The following is a 19,009-nucleotide window of genomic DNA, read 5'->3' as shown; positions in this document are numbered from 1 at the left end:
GTGCTGCTCCCCCAGGGGGCTACCGGGAGTCTCGGGAGCAGGTCCTCTGCAGGAGTTGAGTGAGTGCACAGGTGAGCCCTGGTGCTGCAGGGAGGCGCACACCCAACCCGGCCTGGGGCAGCTGGGGAGCAGCGAGAGGGGTCCAGGCCAAGGACACTGCCTGGACAGACAGCCAGGGCTCCGGAGGCTCGAGTTCTAAGTGCAGGGGTCTGAATATAAGGCAAAATGATCCTTCAGGAGTGAGGAACTGCCACAGAGCCTCACTCAGTTCTCTAGGGCCGAAAGTACCGTTTGGAGAAGACACATTTAGCACAGATGACCCCAAGCAGTGTTAAGACAGAAGGCTGGGGGTGGGGTGGGGGTGAGTGGAAGGCAAAGGAACACCGATTTAATCATTCCTGAGGGCATGACATGTGACCTCACACTCTGCAAGCGTTGCATGGGGGACAAGCGTTCTAAAGGTCTCTGGACACTCTGGGAGGTGTTGGGGAGATGACACACTCCTACAGTATCGAGTTTTGGGGATTTTTTTTTTTAATTATTTATTAGAGAGAGAGAGACAGTGAGAGAGGGAACACAAGCAGGGGGAGTTGGAGGGAGAAGCAGGCTTTTGCTGAACAGGGAGCCCGATGCGGGGCTCGATCCCAGGACCCTGGGATCACGACCTGAGCCGAAGGCAGACGCTTAATGACTGAGCCACCCAGGCGCCCCAGGATTGAGTTTTTAAATCCAATTGTCTGGATTTTATTTATTTATAAAAATAAATAAAACCAACTGAATGTTATGCCAATGGACACTTGCATCTTGGGATAAAATTTCTAGGGATAGTGTCATGCGCTTAGCCAGTGGACCCAGAGGACTGTTGGCCCCGGGAGCCGGCAGACCCTGATGCCAATGATGCAGATGAAGAACTTGGTTTTGGGGGTGGGGGTGGTTTTCTGTGGGTTTTTTGCAAAGTGTGAGTGAAAAAGAATGGCTCTAAGTATATTTTGTACAGGGACGCCTGGGTGGCTCAGTCAGTTGAGCAGCTGCCTTCGACTCGGGTCATGATCCCAGGGTCCTGGGATCGAGTCCCACATCGGGCTCCCTGCTCAGCGGGAAGCCTGCTTCTCCCTCTGCCTGCCGCTCCCCCTGCTTGTGCGCTCTCTGACAAATAAATAAACTCTTAAAAAAAAAATTAAAAAGCTAATCTGAAGGTTAAAAGATAAAAGTTGTAAATAAATAAATTGTGTGCGATACATTATTAAATTCAAAACTGTGACACAATGAATGAATGAAAGATTACTTGTTTTTTACCTAGATCCCCTAAAAGTTTGTCCAGGTTGGCATGAACTTGCCTTGGGCTCTTTTCACTGGGAAAGTGCAGGGGCTGGAGCCTGCCAGGTGAGGTGAAGGCCAGACCACCTAGGGCCCCACACAGGGGGAATCTCCCAAGACAGCGAGAATGGTGTTTTAGGAAGATGCTGAGGAATGGGTTGAAGGGGGCCTGGCTGGGCTGCGGGATGAGGGAGCCATGGGCGGAGGCTTCGCGGTCTCCAGGGAGGGACCTGGACCCAGAGCAGCCTGGCAGGTGGAACGAGACAGGTATTTGAAAGATGTTTATCAGGTATGAAGTAGAGTCAGCTGGGCTTGGGGCCCAGACTGAACGGGACAAGTTGGGCTGCCTAAAGGTGGGGATGGTGGGCAGGGGCAGGGAGCTGTCAATGGGGTAAAGGCCGCGAGTCTACCTGGGACTCAGGGACCCCCCGAGCTCACCGGGCAGCCCCTTTCCTTTCTCCTCGTGCCTGCTGGGTTTTGTCCCGCCTGTCCTGCAGCTTGCTTGTTCAACTGTGTCCACTCTGCCTTGCACCTACCTGTTGGGTGGTTTCTTAGCTATTCTATATTTCACATTTGATTCATTTTAACATCTGCCAGATCTCGCTTTCGTTTCCTGTCCCCTACAGATATTTTTAAGTTTGTCTTTTATTTCCTTAAAACAGTAGAACAATTTAGTCTGTGCCCAATCATTCCAGTATCATCCTGGTATCTACGGGTCTGCCTCCGTGGCCTGCTTTCTGCTAGTTCTCAGGCACGGCCCCACTTCCTTTTGTACCTGGCCATCTCGGTCTGTGTTTTGTGCACCGTGAAAACTTTTCACACAGGGGCACCTGGTGGCTCAGTTGGTTAAGCGTCTGCTTTTGGCTCAGGTCATAATTCAGGGTCCTGGGATCGAGCCCCGTGTCAGGCTCTGTGCTCAGAGGGGAGTCAGCTTCTCCCTCTCCCTCTGCCCCCGCTTATGCTAATAAATAAAATCTTCAAAAACTACGTACACAAATAACTCAAGTCTTGGATAGAGTTTCCTCCAGAGATTTGTTTGCTTCTGCCACATACCTGGGGTGAGGTCGACATAACTGAATGTCAAGGTTCTGTGGACCCAGCAGGGATCCAAACCCAACCTCCAGGCTCATGAGAGGACAGATAGTTCTGGTTCACACTGACCCTCACTGAGGGTGGTCGTTCTGCACCTCTGCTGTGTGAATCAAGAAAGGAGTAGACTCCCTACCACGGGCCAGCCCTTGGGGATGACCTGATGCCCACGTCACTTCCACAAGGCCTCCAAACACCCGGCTCAGCCTGCAGCTGTATCTTCCAAAGCAAGACACTCACTGAGTTAAACAGGGAGTGGAGGCAGCAGAGGCTTAGGAAGGGCACGCTTGCCCAGTCCTCAAGGGCTGTCCCACGGAGGGGGCAGTGAGGCCGAGGGCAGAGCCAGAGCCAGCCAGGACCACACACTAGGGTGGAGCAGGACTGCCGGAAGGGGCAACTTGTGGCTGAAGAGCAGGCAGCGAGGTCTCCTCAGACACTGTACGAAATGTCACAGGGACTGTTCAAACCCCAGGTTTGGGGGCTGGGAGGGACTAGATGTCTTGGAGATGCTTATGATTTTATGGTGTTAACCATATCCCTGCCCCTCAGGGTCGCATGTCCCCACGGCCACCCCCCAGTCTCCTCTCATGAGCTCAGGCAACATATGCTCGAGCCGCCAGAGTTCAAGGTTTTATTTTAAAACAATAGTAAACAATTTCATTGATTTTTCTTAAATCAAACCACCTCACACTTGGCTTGTCTCAGGCAAAAAGTAAAAAATAAAAATAAGAAAGGAAGGGGAGGAAAACGTGGGGACTAACCAACCTTCCCCAGAAATAGGCCCCTGGTCCTGGCATCTGGAATGGCTTTTGGACACTGTCTTTAACAAATGAGAAAAGAAAGCACCGAAATATTGTGCTTCAGCAGCAGATTAGGAACCTCCACAAAGAAAAAGGGTCAGGGGCGGGGTATGGAACACAGGTCCCGAGCAGCCTGGTTCAGTTTTAGAAACTTCCAGAGTCTGGAAGCATCTCTTCTCCACAACTCCATTTGAGAGCGACTTCACAGATAGGGTCCCTTCGGGAGCAGCCGCCCTCCACACTGGACAGTGGGGACCTGTGCAACCACACCCCAGACACAGGCTTAAGGATGCCCGAGCAAGTGCCCAGGCTCTCGGAGGGTGTCAAGAAGAACAAGGGAGTGTTCCGAGCACACAGAGGGGAAGAGAGGGGAGGGGGAGGGGAGGGGGAGGGGAGGGGAGGGGAGGACAGAGACATCAGGTGCCCCCAGCTCCGCTCCCCTCACCAGGCTCCTGGTTCCTCTGCACTCTGTCTGGGTAGTTTGACAACTAACTGCTACTGGATGGCAGGACAAAAAAAGAGCTGTAAACAGCCTGGGTTCGCTCACCCACATGTGCAGGCTCTTTTGTCAGAAGGGGACCGTTGTCTTGGGGACAGGGGACCGGAGAAAGCCCTTGTGGTGCAGGGTTGGTATGGGTAGAGCACAATGACAGCAGCCGCCAGATGCGCGCTCTCTCGGGGCCCCGCCCCCCAGACAAGGAAACACTGAACAAGGTTCTGGAATGGCATTGGTGGCAGGGAGGGCATGGGGGTGGCTCCCCTCCGCCGGGGCCCCCACGCCACCTCTCTGGCCCAGGGAGAGGCGGTGTGTCCCCTGGGCCCTGGGCAAAGGGCCCAGGAGGGCTGACCTCGGCCCCTCCTCTGTACGCAGGGCAACCACGGCAAAGCAGGCAGGCTCTTCTGGCCTCGTCTCCAAAAGCCCATCTGCCTTTGACAAAACCCCAAAATAAATAGTGTGTATTTTTCACGCCACCTGGATTTCCTGGCCCTGCGACCAGAGGTGCAAGCCCTCCTCTTCTACACCACACCCCAGTGCCCAGGGCACTTTCCGCCCGACCAGGGGCTGGCAGCAGCACAGCAAGGGTCTCTGGCCGTGTGGCCCCCTGGCAGCAGGCCCCCCAGGGTCCTGGGTTGAGGGGCTGGCTTGGCCCTTTGGTCCACCTTGTTCGTTAAAATTAAAATAAGAAAAAAAAGGCTCCACTTGGTGACTTGGGTCTGTAGAGGTCTCTGCTTCAGCCCTCTGTCATTCTGTCCATCCTGCAAGGCATCGTGCAGGCCAGATCTGGAGGCTGGACCCAGCCACACTCACCGGTCACTGCAGTTTTGTCCCCAGCTTACGCTGTCTGTTCCTACAAAGTGGGGGTGGGGGTTAAATGTCAGGATGCTTAGGGGTCAAATGAGGCGACCCCTGGCATTCAGTGACCCATGCCCTCAGGCGTCCCCTCCCTATCCACAGTCCCATCAAAATGGGTGACTGCCCACCCCGGGAGCCCCCGTGATTGACTCACACCGGGCCACTCAGAGCTCCCTGCCCTGGCACCTGGGATTTGGAACCCCAGAGAGGATCAATGTCTCAGGCTGGGTCTGTAACCCAGAGGTCTCAGTTCTGGAGTTCAGGAACCCAGCCAAGACACGGGGGCAGAGGTGGGCCGGGGATGAGGCCTGAGGCCAGAGGGACCTGGCTGGAATACAACTAATGCTGAGGACTACAGATAAGCCAGCACAAGCAGGGTTCTGTTATCATTAACCTAAACAGGCAAAAGACAGTTCTCCCCCTGGAGCTACGTAGGCACATGCGGAAGTACTGATGGGTGCTCTACAGGGCATCTGAGCATCTGGTTGGGGGAATGGCTATATCCACGATGGGCCCAGGAACTTGAGGGAAGCAAGGACAATCTCCCCCATTTTCTAGAGGGGCTGGCTGAGGCTCAGAAAGGAGAATGGACTTGTCTAGAGTCCCATTTAAAATTCAGAAAACTCGGGGCGCCCGGGTGGCTCAGTCGTGAAGCGTCTGCCTTCGGCTCGGGTCGTGGTCCCGGGGTCCTGGGCTCGAGCCCCGCATGGGGCTCCCTGCTCCGCGGGAAGCCTGCTTCCCCCTCTCCCGCTCCCCCTGCTTGTGTTCCCTCTCTCGCTGTGTCTCTCTCTATCAAATAAATAAATAAAATCTTTAAAATAAACAAATAAATAAAATTCAGAAAACTAACTGCGCCCACATGTCCTGCATGACGTGGCCCCAACCTCATCCCCTGCTCCGTCTGGGCTCCGACCACACCTGCCTCTGTTTGGCGGACTCACCAAGCTTTGTCCCGCCTTAGAAGCTTTGAGGGTGCTGTTTCCTCTGCGGAGAGCACCCTCTCCGCCACCCCCACTTCAACAGGCCCACTCTTGCTCCACACTCAGGTCTGCCTCCTTCCCCGGGCACCTCCCCGCCAATCAGGATCCTGTCATGAGCTCTCAGGCCCAGCACACAGATTGCACAGACAGGCGCTTCATTCCTCACGTCTCCCCTGCCTACCGTGACTGTCTCCCTCTGTATTACCCCCCAGCACATGGCCTGGCCCAGAGCAGGTACACATGGAAATTTTGGTTGCTGAAAGCAGGTGGCGGCCAGCCAGGTGGGGCCAGGTGGGGCGCCTGGGCCAGCTGGGGCCCTTCCATCAGTAATGGGATTGCCTGTCCTAACCCCCTCAAATCCCCTTTCCTCATGGATCCCGGGCTTTACCCTTAAGCTCATTAGGATAATTTGGACCATGATGCACCAGACACATTTCCCGGATGCAGCGACACTGGGCCCCCAGCCTGCCCCAGGGTTCTTCTCACCAGCATGTCAGGAAATCTCCCAGGCTTACTCCGGAGTCTCACCTCACCTCAGCTCCCCCTCTGAACCTGGGAAGAAACCAGGCCTTCCCCAGCCCAGCTGGAACCCCACCCAGGATCTGGGGTGAGGGGAGAGGGAGAGCTGAGTCAGGAGGCTCCAAAACCCAGCTTTGTTCTGACTTGCTATGCATCCACGGGCAGCCCCAACTCCCCGTGCCTCAGTTTACCCATCTGTAGGAAAGCATCTGGACTAAACAAATCCAAGGAGTATCCACAGTCAGCCACCCTGAGAATCTCAGCTGCCCAGCTCTCTCATTCTGGGCCACAGAGGCTAAAAGCACAGCTCTGGACCAGACAGCCAGGTTCCCTGCCTAGCTCCCACATGCACCATCTGCAAGTCCCCAGTCAAGCAACTCTTCCTCTCTTCTCTGAGCCTCAGCTTCTCAGCTGTAAAATGGGACCCAGAGGAAGGTTCAGTGAGGTAGTGCAAGAGAAGTGCTGAGGCAGTGGCTGGCTGTTGGGGAGCCCTCCAAAAAGGGGGGCGGTGGGAGCTGGGGGGCTCTGTCCCCCTGAGCCAGGACCCAGTGACTGCTGGCCCCTAACTCACCTGGCTTCTGCCCGGGTTACCGTGTACTCAAACCAGAGTACGTTGGGAATGAGGCTCGTGTCTCGGATTAGGAAGAACTCAGAGATAGGCCTGGAGAAAGAGACATCCGGAAAGCCAGGACCACGCCAGGGCATGAGCCTATCACCAAGCCACGCTCCCCCACACTCCCACCAGTGCCCAGGGACGGCAGTGCACCCTCCCCCACCGCTCAGGCTTTGCCTGGCCCGTGACCCAGGAGCCACAAAGAGACGCAGATGTGTCACCTGTGTGATACCCAGGCAGGGGCACTGCCCCACGGTACACACAGCCCAGGCCCAGCAGGCCTCGGGCTGCTTCCTAAATCCCTGAGAGCCTAGGTGCAGAGGGTGGCCCCTTGGCTTAAGGCCTGAAGAAAGCCCTGGGGGAGGAGGACGCCAGGCAAGCAGGGCCCGCGGCCCATGCCCACCGGAGATGCGGACACTAGGGCTGCCCTCCCAGGAAGCTAGAGGCTGAGTGCAGAGGCGGGTGGGGCAGCCACAGGGCCAGGAGGCGGTTACCAGGCTGCTATCCTAGGGAACAGCGGGGTGAGGACCTCCTGGGTGAAGGCGAACCAGGCGACGGCCATGAGGCTCCCAGCAATGCCCCCATAGAGCACCTGGCTCCAGGTGTGGTACAGCAGGTAGACCCTGGGCCAAGGACAGAGGGAAGTTCATGAGACCCAGCTGGGCACAGGCCTGCACGATCCCCCCATGCCCAAGTGCTGGCTTCCCGGGGACCTGTGCGTGCACACGGGGAGACACACGCAGATAGGAGAGACTCCTATGAACACACAGCCTCCTATCTACTTTCAGAAGGAGCTGCTCCTTCCAACAGCTGCTCCCCCAACCACAGAAGTGAAGGGATGGTTCGGCTGGGATTTGCCTGAAGGCTTCTGTCCAGCCTTCAGCTCCGAGTTTGTCTGCAATAAGCTCCTCCGAGACACAGGGAACAGACGGCGGATGTGTGCAGGTGTCCCCAGAACTGTGGGCTCGGCCCGGAGGAGAGAGGAAGGACCGGGCTGGAAGGGGGAGCGGAGTCCTAGCCCTTTAAAATGAGAGGCCTGGGACCCCTCCCACAGCCCTGCTCTACAGCCTTTGGGACTCGGGTCCATACGCAGGTCCAACAGGGACCACGAATCCAGCAGGACCCCAGTGGGCAGGGCAGGGGGCAGGGGCTCTCCCTCCCTCCGTACCTGCTGTAGGAGACTAGAAAGGCCGCGGTGAGGAGACCCAGGGAGAGCACGTGCCTCCACAGCAAGTCCAGGAACCTGGCGTTGTTTGTTTGGTGCATTCTGGGAAAACAGGCCTGTCAGACGGCCTCAGCCCCCAGCCTGGAGCCCAGGCCCCCCCGCCAGCCCCTGGTCCCATCCAAATGCTGCCTGGGCACCTTCTCCTTGGCTGCAGCTCCTCCCACCCTGACAGACGCCAAGCCCCAGGGGTGTCCAAAGAGCTGACAGAGAGTCCCTGGCAGAGGCCAGCCTGGGCCAGTTCGGGGCCACCCCGGCCAGGGCAGAATCTCACCTTAAATACAGGAAAAGGAAGGAGTAGACGGAGAAGAACCACATAAACTGGGAATGGCTGGAGGGCATCCCGTACTTGGTGCCCACTGCCATGTGGGGGCCTGGCAGAGAGAGAACAGAGCGGGATGGGAGGCTTGCAGGCCTCCCAGTCATGTCCCGTCCGGGGGACCCCCCGCCCGCCAGACCCCACGACCCGGGTCCTACCTCCACAGGGCCGTGGCTCCTGAATGACGTGTTTGATCAGCCAGTTGACCCCCTCGTTCAGTGCCAGGCCCCCTAGGAACGAAATCTGCCAGGAAGATGTGTGGGCAGCTGGGCCTCTGTGTGCCTGCTGGCCACCACCCAGACCCAGAGACTGTGGCATCTGCCTGAACCTCCCAGCCCAACTAGTGAACAACCCCGACCCGGCCAGGGAGCCCCGCACACCTCAAGAAAGGTGGAGGCAGGAAAGAGAAAGCAAAGCACCCAGGATGAAGCAGTGCAGCCGCCCCCTCCCTGGTGTGGGGTCAGTGGAGGGCCGGGCAGGGCCAGGCAGGGACAGACTTACCGTGTGCAGCTCCCGCTTGAATATGATGAGGGTCACAAAACCAACTATGACGAAGACAGGGCTGAGGCTCAGGTAGGCAAGGAGGTGGCCGGAGAGATCACCTGGGATGGGTACGGGGAGAAGAGGCTGAGGGCAGAGCACAGCAATCAGAAGAGGGGCCAGCGCCCAGCAAGTCAAACGGGGCCTGAGCCAGAAAGGAGGCCTCAGAAGGGCCCAAAGGGCAGGACCAGGCAGCTGTGGATGCCTCAGTCTACCAGTTGACCTCACCAACTCAGTCATGGGCATGATGTGCCAGTGTCTGTTCACTGGGCCCTCATGTTCATAGATCATAAGTTTAGAGCTGGTGCCCTCACTGGCCCCACTCTGTAAATGGAGAAACTGAGTTCCACAGGGGTTGCATGACTTGCCCGAGGTCACACAGCCAGAAAGAGGTGAGGTCTGGCCTAAAATCCAAGTCTCTGACCTGGTTCAAGTAGTAAACCCATCACCCTGCCAAAGCAAGAATTTGAACCCGGCTCGGTCTGACCTCAGAGGCCAGGTCCTGTACCAGGAGGCAGGCCGGCAGGCACATGGGTGCCTCTGGAACACAGGGCTGTGCTGAAGCTGCCCCAGCCAAGCCCGGGGCCTCTGGAGGAACCTGGTAGTCTCTGGACACTGCAGAGTCTGACGGACCAAGTGAGGGGAGGGGACAGGCTGCATTGCCCAGTATGGCAGCCTCTACCTGTTTTTACCCTCCTCAAGGTCCAGAAAGGAGGCCATGCGGGGATCAGGAGCCCCTATGAGAGCTGAGGACACTGAAGCCAAGAGACAAGAGCCACGTTCCCTCTTGGTTAAGGGCAGGGCTGACACAGAATCCAAAGACTGCCCTCACCATCAGAGACAGGGCATCTACGTGGCCTAGGTCTAGGGTCAGAGGGCACGCATGGTGCATGGTTCAATTCCTGTGCCAGTGAAAAGGGGATATTAGCACCCACGTCCTACAGCTATGGGAGCTTTGATGTGGCAAGACCCATGAGAACAGCTCAGGCCCTGGGACCCAGGGATGCTTCCATGTTGGCAGAACCCAGAATGGGAACGGCCCACACCACCAGCCTGGTCTCACACAGGGAGCAGGAAGGTGCCCACACAGGGCTGAGCCCAGATTCCAGGCTGAAGAGATGGTCACACACCTGGCCTCACTCACATCTACCCACGGTAGGACTGGCTGGGAAATGGCACGGGGGAAGGGGCCGGCAAACTAGGTATAAGGACCACTGCTGCCCCAGGCCCACCGGATGACACTGGGTGAGGCCCTCGCCTGTCATAGGCCTGTCTCCTCAGCCACATGACGGCCTGGTCCCCTTCCAGCTCCGAGATTCTGGGTTTCTCAGCTGCCCAGCTGATGCCTCGAGCACTGGGTTGTAATGACAAGGAATAACTGATGCCCCAAAACCTTTGACCATCTCCACGGCCTGGCCCACAGCCAACATTACCTTGGGCCTTCCTGCAGATTCTATAGAGACTCTGGCGTCACCACTCTCTGATCTAAGCCCCTGTGTGGCTCCCTCTGCCCTTGGGATGAGTCCCACCTCAGCCCAGCTCGTCAGGCCCCGCACAGTCCTGGCCCTGCTTCCCTCCCACCTCTGCTCCAGTCCCCAGGAACAGAACTCTAGTTCCCTGAATGCTCCCTGCCCTGTCCCACTTCTGGACCTTTGCACACACAGGCTCCCCCAACTGAGATGCTGTCTGGGTTAATGCAACATAAATTAAGCAGTCACCACAGTGGCAAAGAAAAAAAAAAAAAAGACACATTCCCGACACTGCAGAGCTCTCAGTCTGTGGGGGAATCTGTAACCAGGGCATGGCTCATGATGCACTCGCTAGTGTAGCTATGAGGCTGGTATCTGTCTCTCCCTCTACACAGTAGACTCCAGGAGAGCAGGGACGGGGTCACTACACCCTGCTCAATCCCCCAGCCCCAGCACAGCACCTGGCACTTAACTAGGCTCAAAAACGATGCCACAAGAGTAGAGAAGGGACGAAGGAAGCAAGGATCAGTGTGGTGAGGGCACAAAAGGGGCCACAGAAGAGTTAACAAGGGACTAGACCTCTCAAACGAGGCCCCAGGTTCACCCAGGTCCCACCTCCAGGCACTCACAGACCCTGCAAAGGGTCCCTTGTCACAGCCTGTGTCATGCTGCTCACGAACACCAGGTTCCTTCTTCTGGTCTGTGAGCGCTCAGAGAAGCTACTCTGAGGCCAGGGAGGGGAAATGTGAAAGTGCTGAGGCCTTCAAGTCCCTTCCCCTCTCCAGGCCTCGGTTTCCCTCCTATAAAGTGGGTTTTTTTTTTTTTTTCACAGTCCATACGGCAGAAAGCGTATGGGTCTCTTCACCATTCTAAACCCAGACGTAGCTCAGGGCCTAGCACTCAGGAGGTGCTCAGTGAATACTGGCTGAATGAATGATGCATCAATGGTGGGCAGGCAGGCAGGGCACGGGCCTGGCAGGGCCACCCCGCCCTCACTATAACCCAGAACACCTAGGGTCAAAGTTCCCAGGCATCCAGCCCTGGGGCCCTCAGCGGGGCCAGGTAGGTACTCATATCTCTGCGACCAAGAACAGCATGAGCAGGCCCTTCTCGGAGCAACCAGGGCTCAATGAGGGGCCCCCAGCCTCACCCAACATCCACTCATCCTACTCAGGGAGGGTGGGGTGGGCTTGAGGGGATCCTGGAAAGGTGAGGTGATATTCACTGCAGTTACATATCGAATGCTTACTGTGTGCCAGGCATCGCACTCAGCATTTCTCACAACACCACCATAAAGAAGGCACTGTGATCAGTCCCGCTTTAGAGATGAACTAAATGAGGCACAGAGAGGTGAAGTCATTTGCACCAGGCCTCAGCCTGAACCGGAGCCCACATACTTCTGACCCAAAGGCCCAAGCTCTGCACCACTCTACTAGCCTCCAGAATGGTTGCTAAAAGACCTCTCAGGTGGAAAAACCTGCACTTCTAGAGATGCACCTGATTGGGAAACTTCAAAAGTCAGATCCCACGGGCTGCCAGTCCCCTAACACGGCCCCCTCTGTTGTGGGGCAGTGCCCTGCTCAGGGCGTGGCACAAGTACTCAAACAACGAATAGCTTCCCGGCCTCGGTTTACACACTCCGAGCAGTAGGGAGCTCTTTGCAGTGCAGCCTAAAAGCGCTGTCTGAAGGAAAGAAGCACTCCCTGCACGCCGAGGAGGGAGTCTGGCCTCTCGACCTCCAGGGAGGGCAGGGAAGAAGGGCCCAGGTCCAGGCCAGTCATCCATTCCCGCCTCACGCAGACCCCAGCCCCATTACAGCCCACCCGCGTCCCGGGACCCGGGGGAGCGGCCCGGCCGCGCAGCCGCAGAGTGCGCGAAAGAGCCGCTCACAATTTCGCCCAGCTCATCGCCGCACCACTGCGCCTGCGCGGCGCGCGCGCCGGCCGAACCCCTCCAAGGCTCACTATTTGACAGTTCCCACCCCGGTCCCCCGGCGCCCCCTCCGCGGGCTCTCGCGGGCCGGAGCGCCCAGGGCTGACGGGCCGGCCCCAGGAACGCGTCCTCCGGGGCGGGGCCGCCTTTTACCTGTAGGATATTCGACGTGGGTGAGGGTCACCGGCCGCCATGAAGCGGGGAGCGAGCACTGTCCGTCCGCTGCCATCTTACCCGGAGACCGGGCTTCGCCGAGCAGCCAATGGGGAGCCAGGGGGGCGGTGGTCCTGACCTATCACGCCGGGGAGGCGCCGCGTGCCCAATCGGAGGCCGATACAGGTAGCGGCGCAGCCATTTAGCGTGCCGGCCCTGAGGCTGACCCGAGCGGCGAATCAGATAGCGGGGCCCCGGAGCATGCGAGCCGACCGAGCCAGCGCCCAATCCAGGGCGAGCACAGGTAGGAGCCTGGCCAATCAGAAAAGAGGGGTGTTCGCGCACACAACAGAGAGCAGAGCAGCCAATCACAAGGCGAAGCGGGCTCACAGTGTGAGCAGGGCGGGCCAATCGGGCGCCAGCTTGGGGGGCGTGTTGAAGTTTGGTGGGAGCTTTGGTTTGGCTGGGACCCGCGCGGAGTGGAGGCTTCCCCGGTCCCCCAAACCCTGCCGGGGTTGGCGGGAGCTGGGCTCCCGTCAGACCGCACGCTCGAAGCGGGGAGGCAGCCTCGGCACGTTGGGGTCCTAGCCGACCGACTTTTAGTTATGAGTACACTGAAGCCAAAGATCCGTTTACTCACCGACGACAGGTCAAGTCCCACAAAGCCGACAACACTTGTGTTAAAAGTGTGTGGGGTGGAGGAGGGAACCTAAGTCGAACCACAATCGGTGCCCCTAAATGTTTTACAGAATGGAAGCTCAACGGAAGTTGAGAAAGATGCCTTCCTTCTTCCATTGAATTCACAAAGATGTTTTGATTCAGTCACATTTATTCTGCTTTAGGCATCTTGGGAGCATTTTAAACAAGAAGCCGGTTTTCCACCTACACCTGTTTCCCCGAAACATTCCTCTCAGTGGCCACAAGGCCCTGCGTACACAGCCACACCTTCCCACCCACCTCTCCGTCTCCTGCCCCCACTGTCTCTCCGGCTAGATTGAATTTCTCGGCGCAGCCAAGATGCCCCGCCCCTCTCGTCTCCTAGCCTTGGCACAGGCTGTTCTGCTGCGTGGAAAGCATCTCCCCTCCTGCCCCTTTGCCTGGCCCAGGTGTCTGCCCCAAGTCTGGCTCAACTGTCTGTTCTCAGTTAGAGGTTTCCGTGGCGGGGTGAGAGGCCTCAAATGGGTTCCCGTTGCATCTCCTTTTCTACCTCAGCGCTGATCACGCTGGACCATTACTGGTTCCTTGTCTGTCTCCCAGTAAGCAGTGGTTCTCGGACTTCATGCAGCACCAAGATCAGCTTGTAGAAATGCAGCTTCCTGGGTCCCACTGGGGCCTGGGTTGATCCAGTAGATGATCTGAGTCGGAGCTGTGGAGTCTGCATTTCTATGTGCTCTGGGGGTTCTGATAGAAGAGGGTCCAGCCACACGTGGAGAAGCCTGAGCAACATGAAGACAGGGCCTGGGGGTGCCTGGGTGGTTCAGTCGGTTAACCATCTGCCTTCTGCTCAGGTCATGATCCCAGAGTCCCAGGATCAAGTCCTGCATTTGGCTCCCTGCTCAGTGGGGAGTCGGCTTCTCCCTCTGCCCCTCACCCCGCTCTCGTGTGCGCTCTCTCTCTCTCTCAAATAAATAAAATCTTTAAAAAAAGGGGGGGGGGGCCTGTTACGCGTTTGAGCCTGGCCCAGACTAGTGCTAGAACAAGTGCTCAATAAGTAGTCTAAGTCCTTGTGAGAAGTGAGAATAAAGCAGAAGTTTTTACTGCCCAGAGTGGCTCACTCCGCCACATCCATGGGAGCCACAACCGTGGGCTGGGCTGAGAAGTCGGGGGTAGGGGGGGTTGGTGGTGGCTCAACCCACCAGCAAGCCAGGAGGGCCCCCGGGGCCCTCTCAACTGTACTCAGCTCCCACCTGGCCCAGCCTGGGCTTGTCTGGGTCAGCTAGCTCCATCTCCCTGTCACCTGCACTTTGCTCCCTCAGACACTGTCATTATTAGCCCATGAGAAGCAGGAGGTGTGAGGAGGGCGCTGTGAGTTTCCCAGAATAATTCCCTGACACAGGGCAGCCGTCCTGAGCCTGGCTGCTTTGCCCCTCCGTGGTTGGCAGCCATTTCACCGATGAGCAAATAGGCCTAGAGACACAGAGCCCCTGAAACCCAAGCCTCTCCGATTCCAGAGCCCTCTCACCTCAGGGAGAGTGTTCTGGAGGAAGTGACAAGGGCAAGGAACTATAAAATGAGAGGGTGCTATCCAGAGTGGGATTTTCCTGGCAGAGAGAGCAGCATAAGCAAGTGTCCTGCCCCTGGAGTGTGGCTGGGTGGAAAGGGCAAGAGATAGGGAGAGGGACAGATGCTGGGTGAGGGGGGCCGGCGGGGGCCTGGCCGCCCCAGACTTTGAGGACCACAACCAGTGGTGAGGACAAAGCAGAGCTCTGAAGGGTGGGTGGGTGGGTGGGCTGGGCTTTGCTTCTTTAAAAACAACAACAAAAAAATTAAAATATAACATTCGTATAGGAAATTCCAGAAATCAGATGTGTACAGTTTGACAAAGTTTCACAAATGAAGCACATCTATGTAAGCAGCCCTCAGACCAAAAACCAGGACCTGAGGCACCCCAGACACCCTGTCTAGTCACCCTAGGGTGACTGCCATCCTGATTTCTAACACCATACATTAGGTGGGTCTGAATTTTGTACTTGCTATAAGCAGAATCCTACAGGAGTCACCCTTTGCATGGGGCTTCTTTCACTAGCATTGTGTTTTTGAGATTTATCCATGCTGTGGCCTCTAGTTCTAATGTGTACACTCTGGCTGTATAGCATTCCATGGTGTAAACACACCACACACCACACTTTATTTTCCATTCGACTCTCGGTGGACATTTGGGGTGTTTCTGGGTTTGGGGAATGTGAACAGTGCTGCTCAGAACATTGTTCATATCTTTGGCGGCCAATTAGGACATTTTCGATGGAGATGTGCATGGGAGCACGTGGAAGGGTCCCAGAGATGGCAGAGGTGACAGGTCCGACCTGCCAAGTGGACAGGGGGCCGGGCAGCACAGATGTGCATGCTGCAAGGAGACGCACGGGAGACTGCAGGAACCACCTGCCTCCTCCCTGAGCTGAGGAGTGGACCAGCAGGGCCCCTGGTATCGCTCTGAGCAAACTGGAAGGTGCCCCATTCTTAGTCACTTGTACTGTTGTCACAACACTGTGCAAGGCAGTGCTGAATGCCCCCAGTTTATAGCTGAGGACAAGTGAGGCTCTTGACTGTCCCCCCATTTGCCAGGGCACTGGTTTGTGCTCAAAGTCCTGTAGGAAAATCTGCACTGGTTTGTGCTCAAAGTCCTGTAGGAAAATCCCCATCTCTGGGCCTGTTTCCCCAAAATGTATCTGCTGCTGCCCCGCTGGATGAGAGTTTCATTCGTTCACTTTAGAAATGAAGTTCCCAGCCAGTGCCAGACTAGGAATGGGCATCAGGGATGAAGGGCAAACCTGACCAGTGGTGCACCATCCTCAGGGAACTCATTCCAGTGGAGGCTGGACTCCTGGAGCCCAAAGATGCCAGTTGCAAAGACAGATGGTCTCAGGGTGCCCGGCTGGCTCAGTCAGTAGAGCCCGTGACTCTTGATCTCGGAGTCGTGAGTTTGAGCCCCATGTGTGGTGTAGAGTTTACTCAAAATTAAAAAAAAAAAAAAAGACCAATGGCTTCAAACTAGAAGTGACATTTTGGTTGAGAGGAACCATTCTAGAAGTCACGTTTTGGCTCCAAAACCTCTGGGAGGAGCCATTTATTGCCTGTCTCCTAGAACAGAACATTCCAGAAGCCAGGGTCTGGAGTTACAAGCACCATGGTGCCAAGTCCTCGAGACCAGTTATCTGGCTCATCCCTCGTGCGGTGGCATTTTCTGATTTCTGTGGTGTAAATACTCTCTCCTGTGGCCACTTCCAAGCTACCACTGTGATGTTCCTGAACAGAGAGTAGAAAAGAGATACACAGGCAGCTCTCGCATCTGCCACTGCCTGTGCGGTGCCTAGAGCAGTGCTTGGCACACAGCAGGTGCACAATAAATACTTGGTGAACAAATGAATGTCCTGTCACATTTGTGTATACATCCTGGGGGCCTTTATATTGTAATTCAAACTGTTTTTTGAGCACTTGGTGGTGAGATCTCTCCATCTCGCCATCCGCACCTCTTCTCATGCTGTGCGAGAATCAGTCTCGTGTAACAGAAGCCTGGAGACTGATCATGACCTGATGTAAATACAGACAACTCCAAGGTGAAGGACAGAGGGCGTGGGTTCGGGAGACCTGGGCATCCATCCCGGGACTGCCACGGACTCACTATCCGCACTGGGGTGGTCACCCCTCCCCTTGCGGTCTCCCCTTTGATCAACAAGGGGTTTGGAGTCAGTCATCTACCACTGTGTAACCAGCCAGCCCCAAACATAATGCCTTAAAACCGTCACCATTTTATTGCTCAAGATCGGCCAATTTGGCTGGGCTCAGCTGGGCGGTTCTGCTGGGGCTCTACTGGGCCTGTGTGGTCCAAGCAGCCTCCTCCAAGTCTGGGCCAGGGTGCCGACGCTCTTCTCCACATGGCCACCCGAGCAAAGGAGCCCCGGTCTCCTTCATGGCAGCAGCTACTTTCCAAGAGGGCAAGTCCCAAAGCTCCAGTGCTCAAACCTCTGCCGGCATCACGTTGCTCTTGTCCCACTGGCCAAGGTAGGTCACGCAGCCAAGCCCAGGGCTGATATGGGCGAGGCCCATACAAGGACATGGATTCTAAGAGGCATGGTTTGTGGGGGCCATGATTGTAACAGTCCACCGTCTGCCACAGAAATGGGCCAGGGTTCCCCTCAGCCTTCCCAGCCCTGGTCTCTGGGATTCTGAGCTTCCTGGGACATCTTACGCTGGGAAGGGAGTGCTTGAAGACTGACTGGGGCAGGGGGTATCAAAAAGACCCAGGAGTCAGCTCCAAGGGACTCCTGGTGGTCAATTTTGTGACCATTTGAGCATCAGAAGAATGAGTGCAAGTGACTATAAATTATCAAATAAATCGAAACTCGTGAATCCATACTGGTGTGCAAAAAAGAAGGGGAAAAACTCACTGCAGAATGCTGTTCAGCAACTGAAAAATAAAATACTGAAATATGCCGTGAAATGGATGTATCTCAAAAATATGATTCTATATAAAGAAGCCAAGCACAAAAGACCACATGATTGTGATCCCATTTACAGGAGATGTCCAGAAAAGGCAAGTTGAGAGAGAAAATAAATGAGTGGGGCCCTGGGGGCTGGGGAATTTACTGCAAATGGGCACAAGGGGTCTTTTTGGGGTGATGGGACTCTTCTAAAATTATATTGTGGTTACAGTTGCCCACCTCTATAAATTTACTTTAAAAAAAATCATTAAAGTTGGGGCACCTGGGTGGCTCAGTCGGTTTAGTGTCCAACTCTTGATCTCAGCTCAGGTCTCGATCTCAGAGTCATGAGTTCAAGTCCCACTTTGGACTCCACGCGGGGGTGGAGCAAACTTAAAAAAAAATTTTTTAAATATATATAAAAATTTAAAGAAGTAAAAAATCATTAAAGCAAGTGCACTTTATAGCATACAAATTGTACCTTAATAAAACTGTTGAATGCAAACTTATCTGCCAGCATTGGAGGTAAGGATCAGGTCAGCAAAGGGAACAATAAAAGAAAGCATCTGTCCTCTTTTTCAGGTGGAAGTGGCCACCTCCATTTGATCAGGAGAAGCTTTTTTTCAGAATCCTCCAGATAATAGTTACCAATAATATTTTCCTAGGCATGATTATGGCGTTGTGGTTATGCCGGAAAGCTACCTTATTTAAGATCTGCCCGTTCAAGTGTTTAGGGGTGAAGTATGTGTCTGACACTCTGAAATATTTTAGAGAAGAAATATTTACATTAAGTAAATACGGCAAAATGTAAATTAATGATTCAAGGTGTTGGTTTGATAAGCGATCTTTTTAGGGTTTTCCTTTTAACTTCACTGTACATTTAAAATGTTCAAAGTGAAGGTTTTTTCGAGTACTTTTCCAATAAACCTCCCGAGGCCTGTGAAAACATCCGATCTGGACAGCTTGGATCTGATCCATTCCCACCCGTTTCAGTCTTTCACCCCGGCTCAACGGGGACTGAACCTGAGCCTGCCTGCCGCCCCCATAGCTGGTCCAACCCCTGTATCCTACAGATGTAGACACTGAGACCCAGAGAGAAGCGACCTTACCTAGATGCTGCCTGAGCTGGATCCACACCCAGGCTGCCCCCCATCTATGCCCTTAAGCACTGTGCTGAACACTCCCCCACTTGACCCCCCCATCCTGAGGGCCCTCCCTGCCTCAGGACCCATTGAACCTGCCAGGCTGCCAAGTGGCCCCAAGGGGACTCCCAAGCCCCAGCAGGCTTCCCTCCACCTTTGCCCTCTTGGAAACTCCACCCACTGCACCCCAAAGAGCGAGTCCCCAGCGGCCGCCCAGGAAGCAAATGGCCACACATGTACCCATCAGCATGGCCACATGGAAGGACATTGTTTTTAAACTTTTTTTTAAAGATCCCATCTATTTATTTGAGAGAGAGAGAAGCAGACTCCCCACCAAGCAGAGAGCCCGATGCGGGACTCGATCCCAGCCCAAAGGCAGACGCTTACGCTTAACTGACTGAGCCACCCAGGCACCCCGGAAG

General features: G+C 55.6%; 1 protein-coding gene across 1 annotated transcript; it reads right to left on the bottom strand.

The window, feature by feature from the left end:
* Positions 1–3,590: 3,590 nt before the first annotated feature.
* On the bottom strand, positions 3,591–12,392 carry DOLPP1 (dolichyldiphosphatase 1). Its single transcript, XM_028107934.2, has 8 exons — positions 12,308–12,392; positions 8,715–8,815; positions 8,372–8,456; positions 8,169–8,268; positions 7,841–7,939; positions 7,167–7,295; positions 6,631–6,720; positions 3,591–4,555 (listed from the first exon to the last, which is right to left on the bottom strand). Exons 1-8 carry the CDS (start codon positions 12,381–12,383, stop codon positions 4,519–4,521), a joined length of 717 nt encoding a protein of 238 aa, XP_027963735.1. The 5' UTR covers positions 12,384–12,392; the 3' UTR covers positions 3,591–4,518.
* Positions 12,393–19,009: the final 6,617 nt, after the last annotated feature.

Source organism: Eumetopias jubatus, unplaced genomic scaffold, assembly GCF_037043125.1.
Source record: "Eumetopias jubatus isolate StellerSeaLion01/CBP00866 unplaced genomic scaffold, mEumJub1_p1.0 scaffold_15, whole genome shotgun sequence".
Classification (NCBI taxonomy): Eukaryota; Metazoa; Chordata; class Mammalia; order Carnivora; family Otariidae; genus Eumetopias; species Eumetopias jubatus.
The sequence above is the reverse complement of the archived record's forward strand: the minus strand, read 5'-3'. Positions and strand labels throughout refer to the sequence as shown.

What these genes read in the sequence shown, in the direction of transcription:
- DOLPP1 (XM_028107934.2), bottom strand. Translation starts at nt 12,383, where the DNA reads ATGGCAGCGGACGGACAGTGCTCGCTCCCCGCTTCATGGCGGCCGGTG. An exon ending in CCACGTCGAATATCCTACAG is followed by an intron (nt 8,816 to 12,307) that starts GTAAAAGGCGGC and finishes TACCCATCCCAG; the next exon opens with GTGATCTCTCCGGCCACCTC. An exon ending in TTTCTAGTCTCCTACAGCAG is followed by an intron (nt 7,296 to 7,840) that starts GTACGGAGGGAG and finishes TCCTTGGCCCAG; the next exon opens with GGTCTACCTGCTGTACCACA.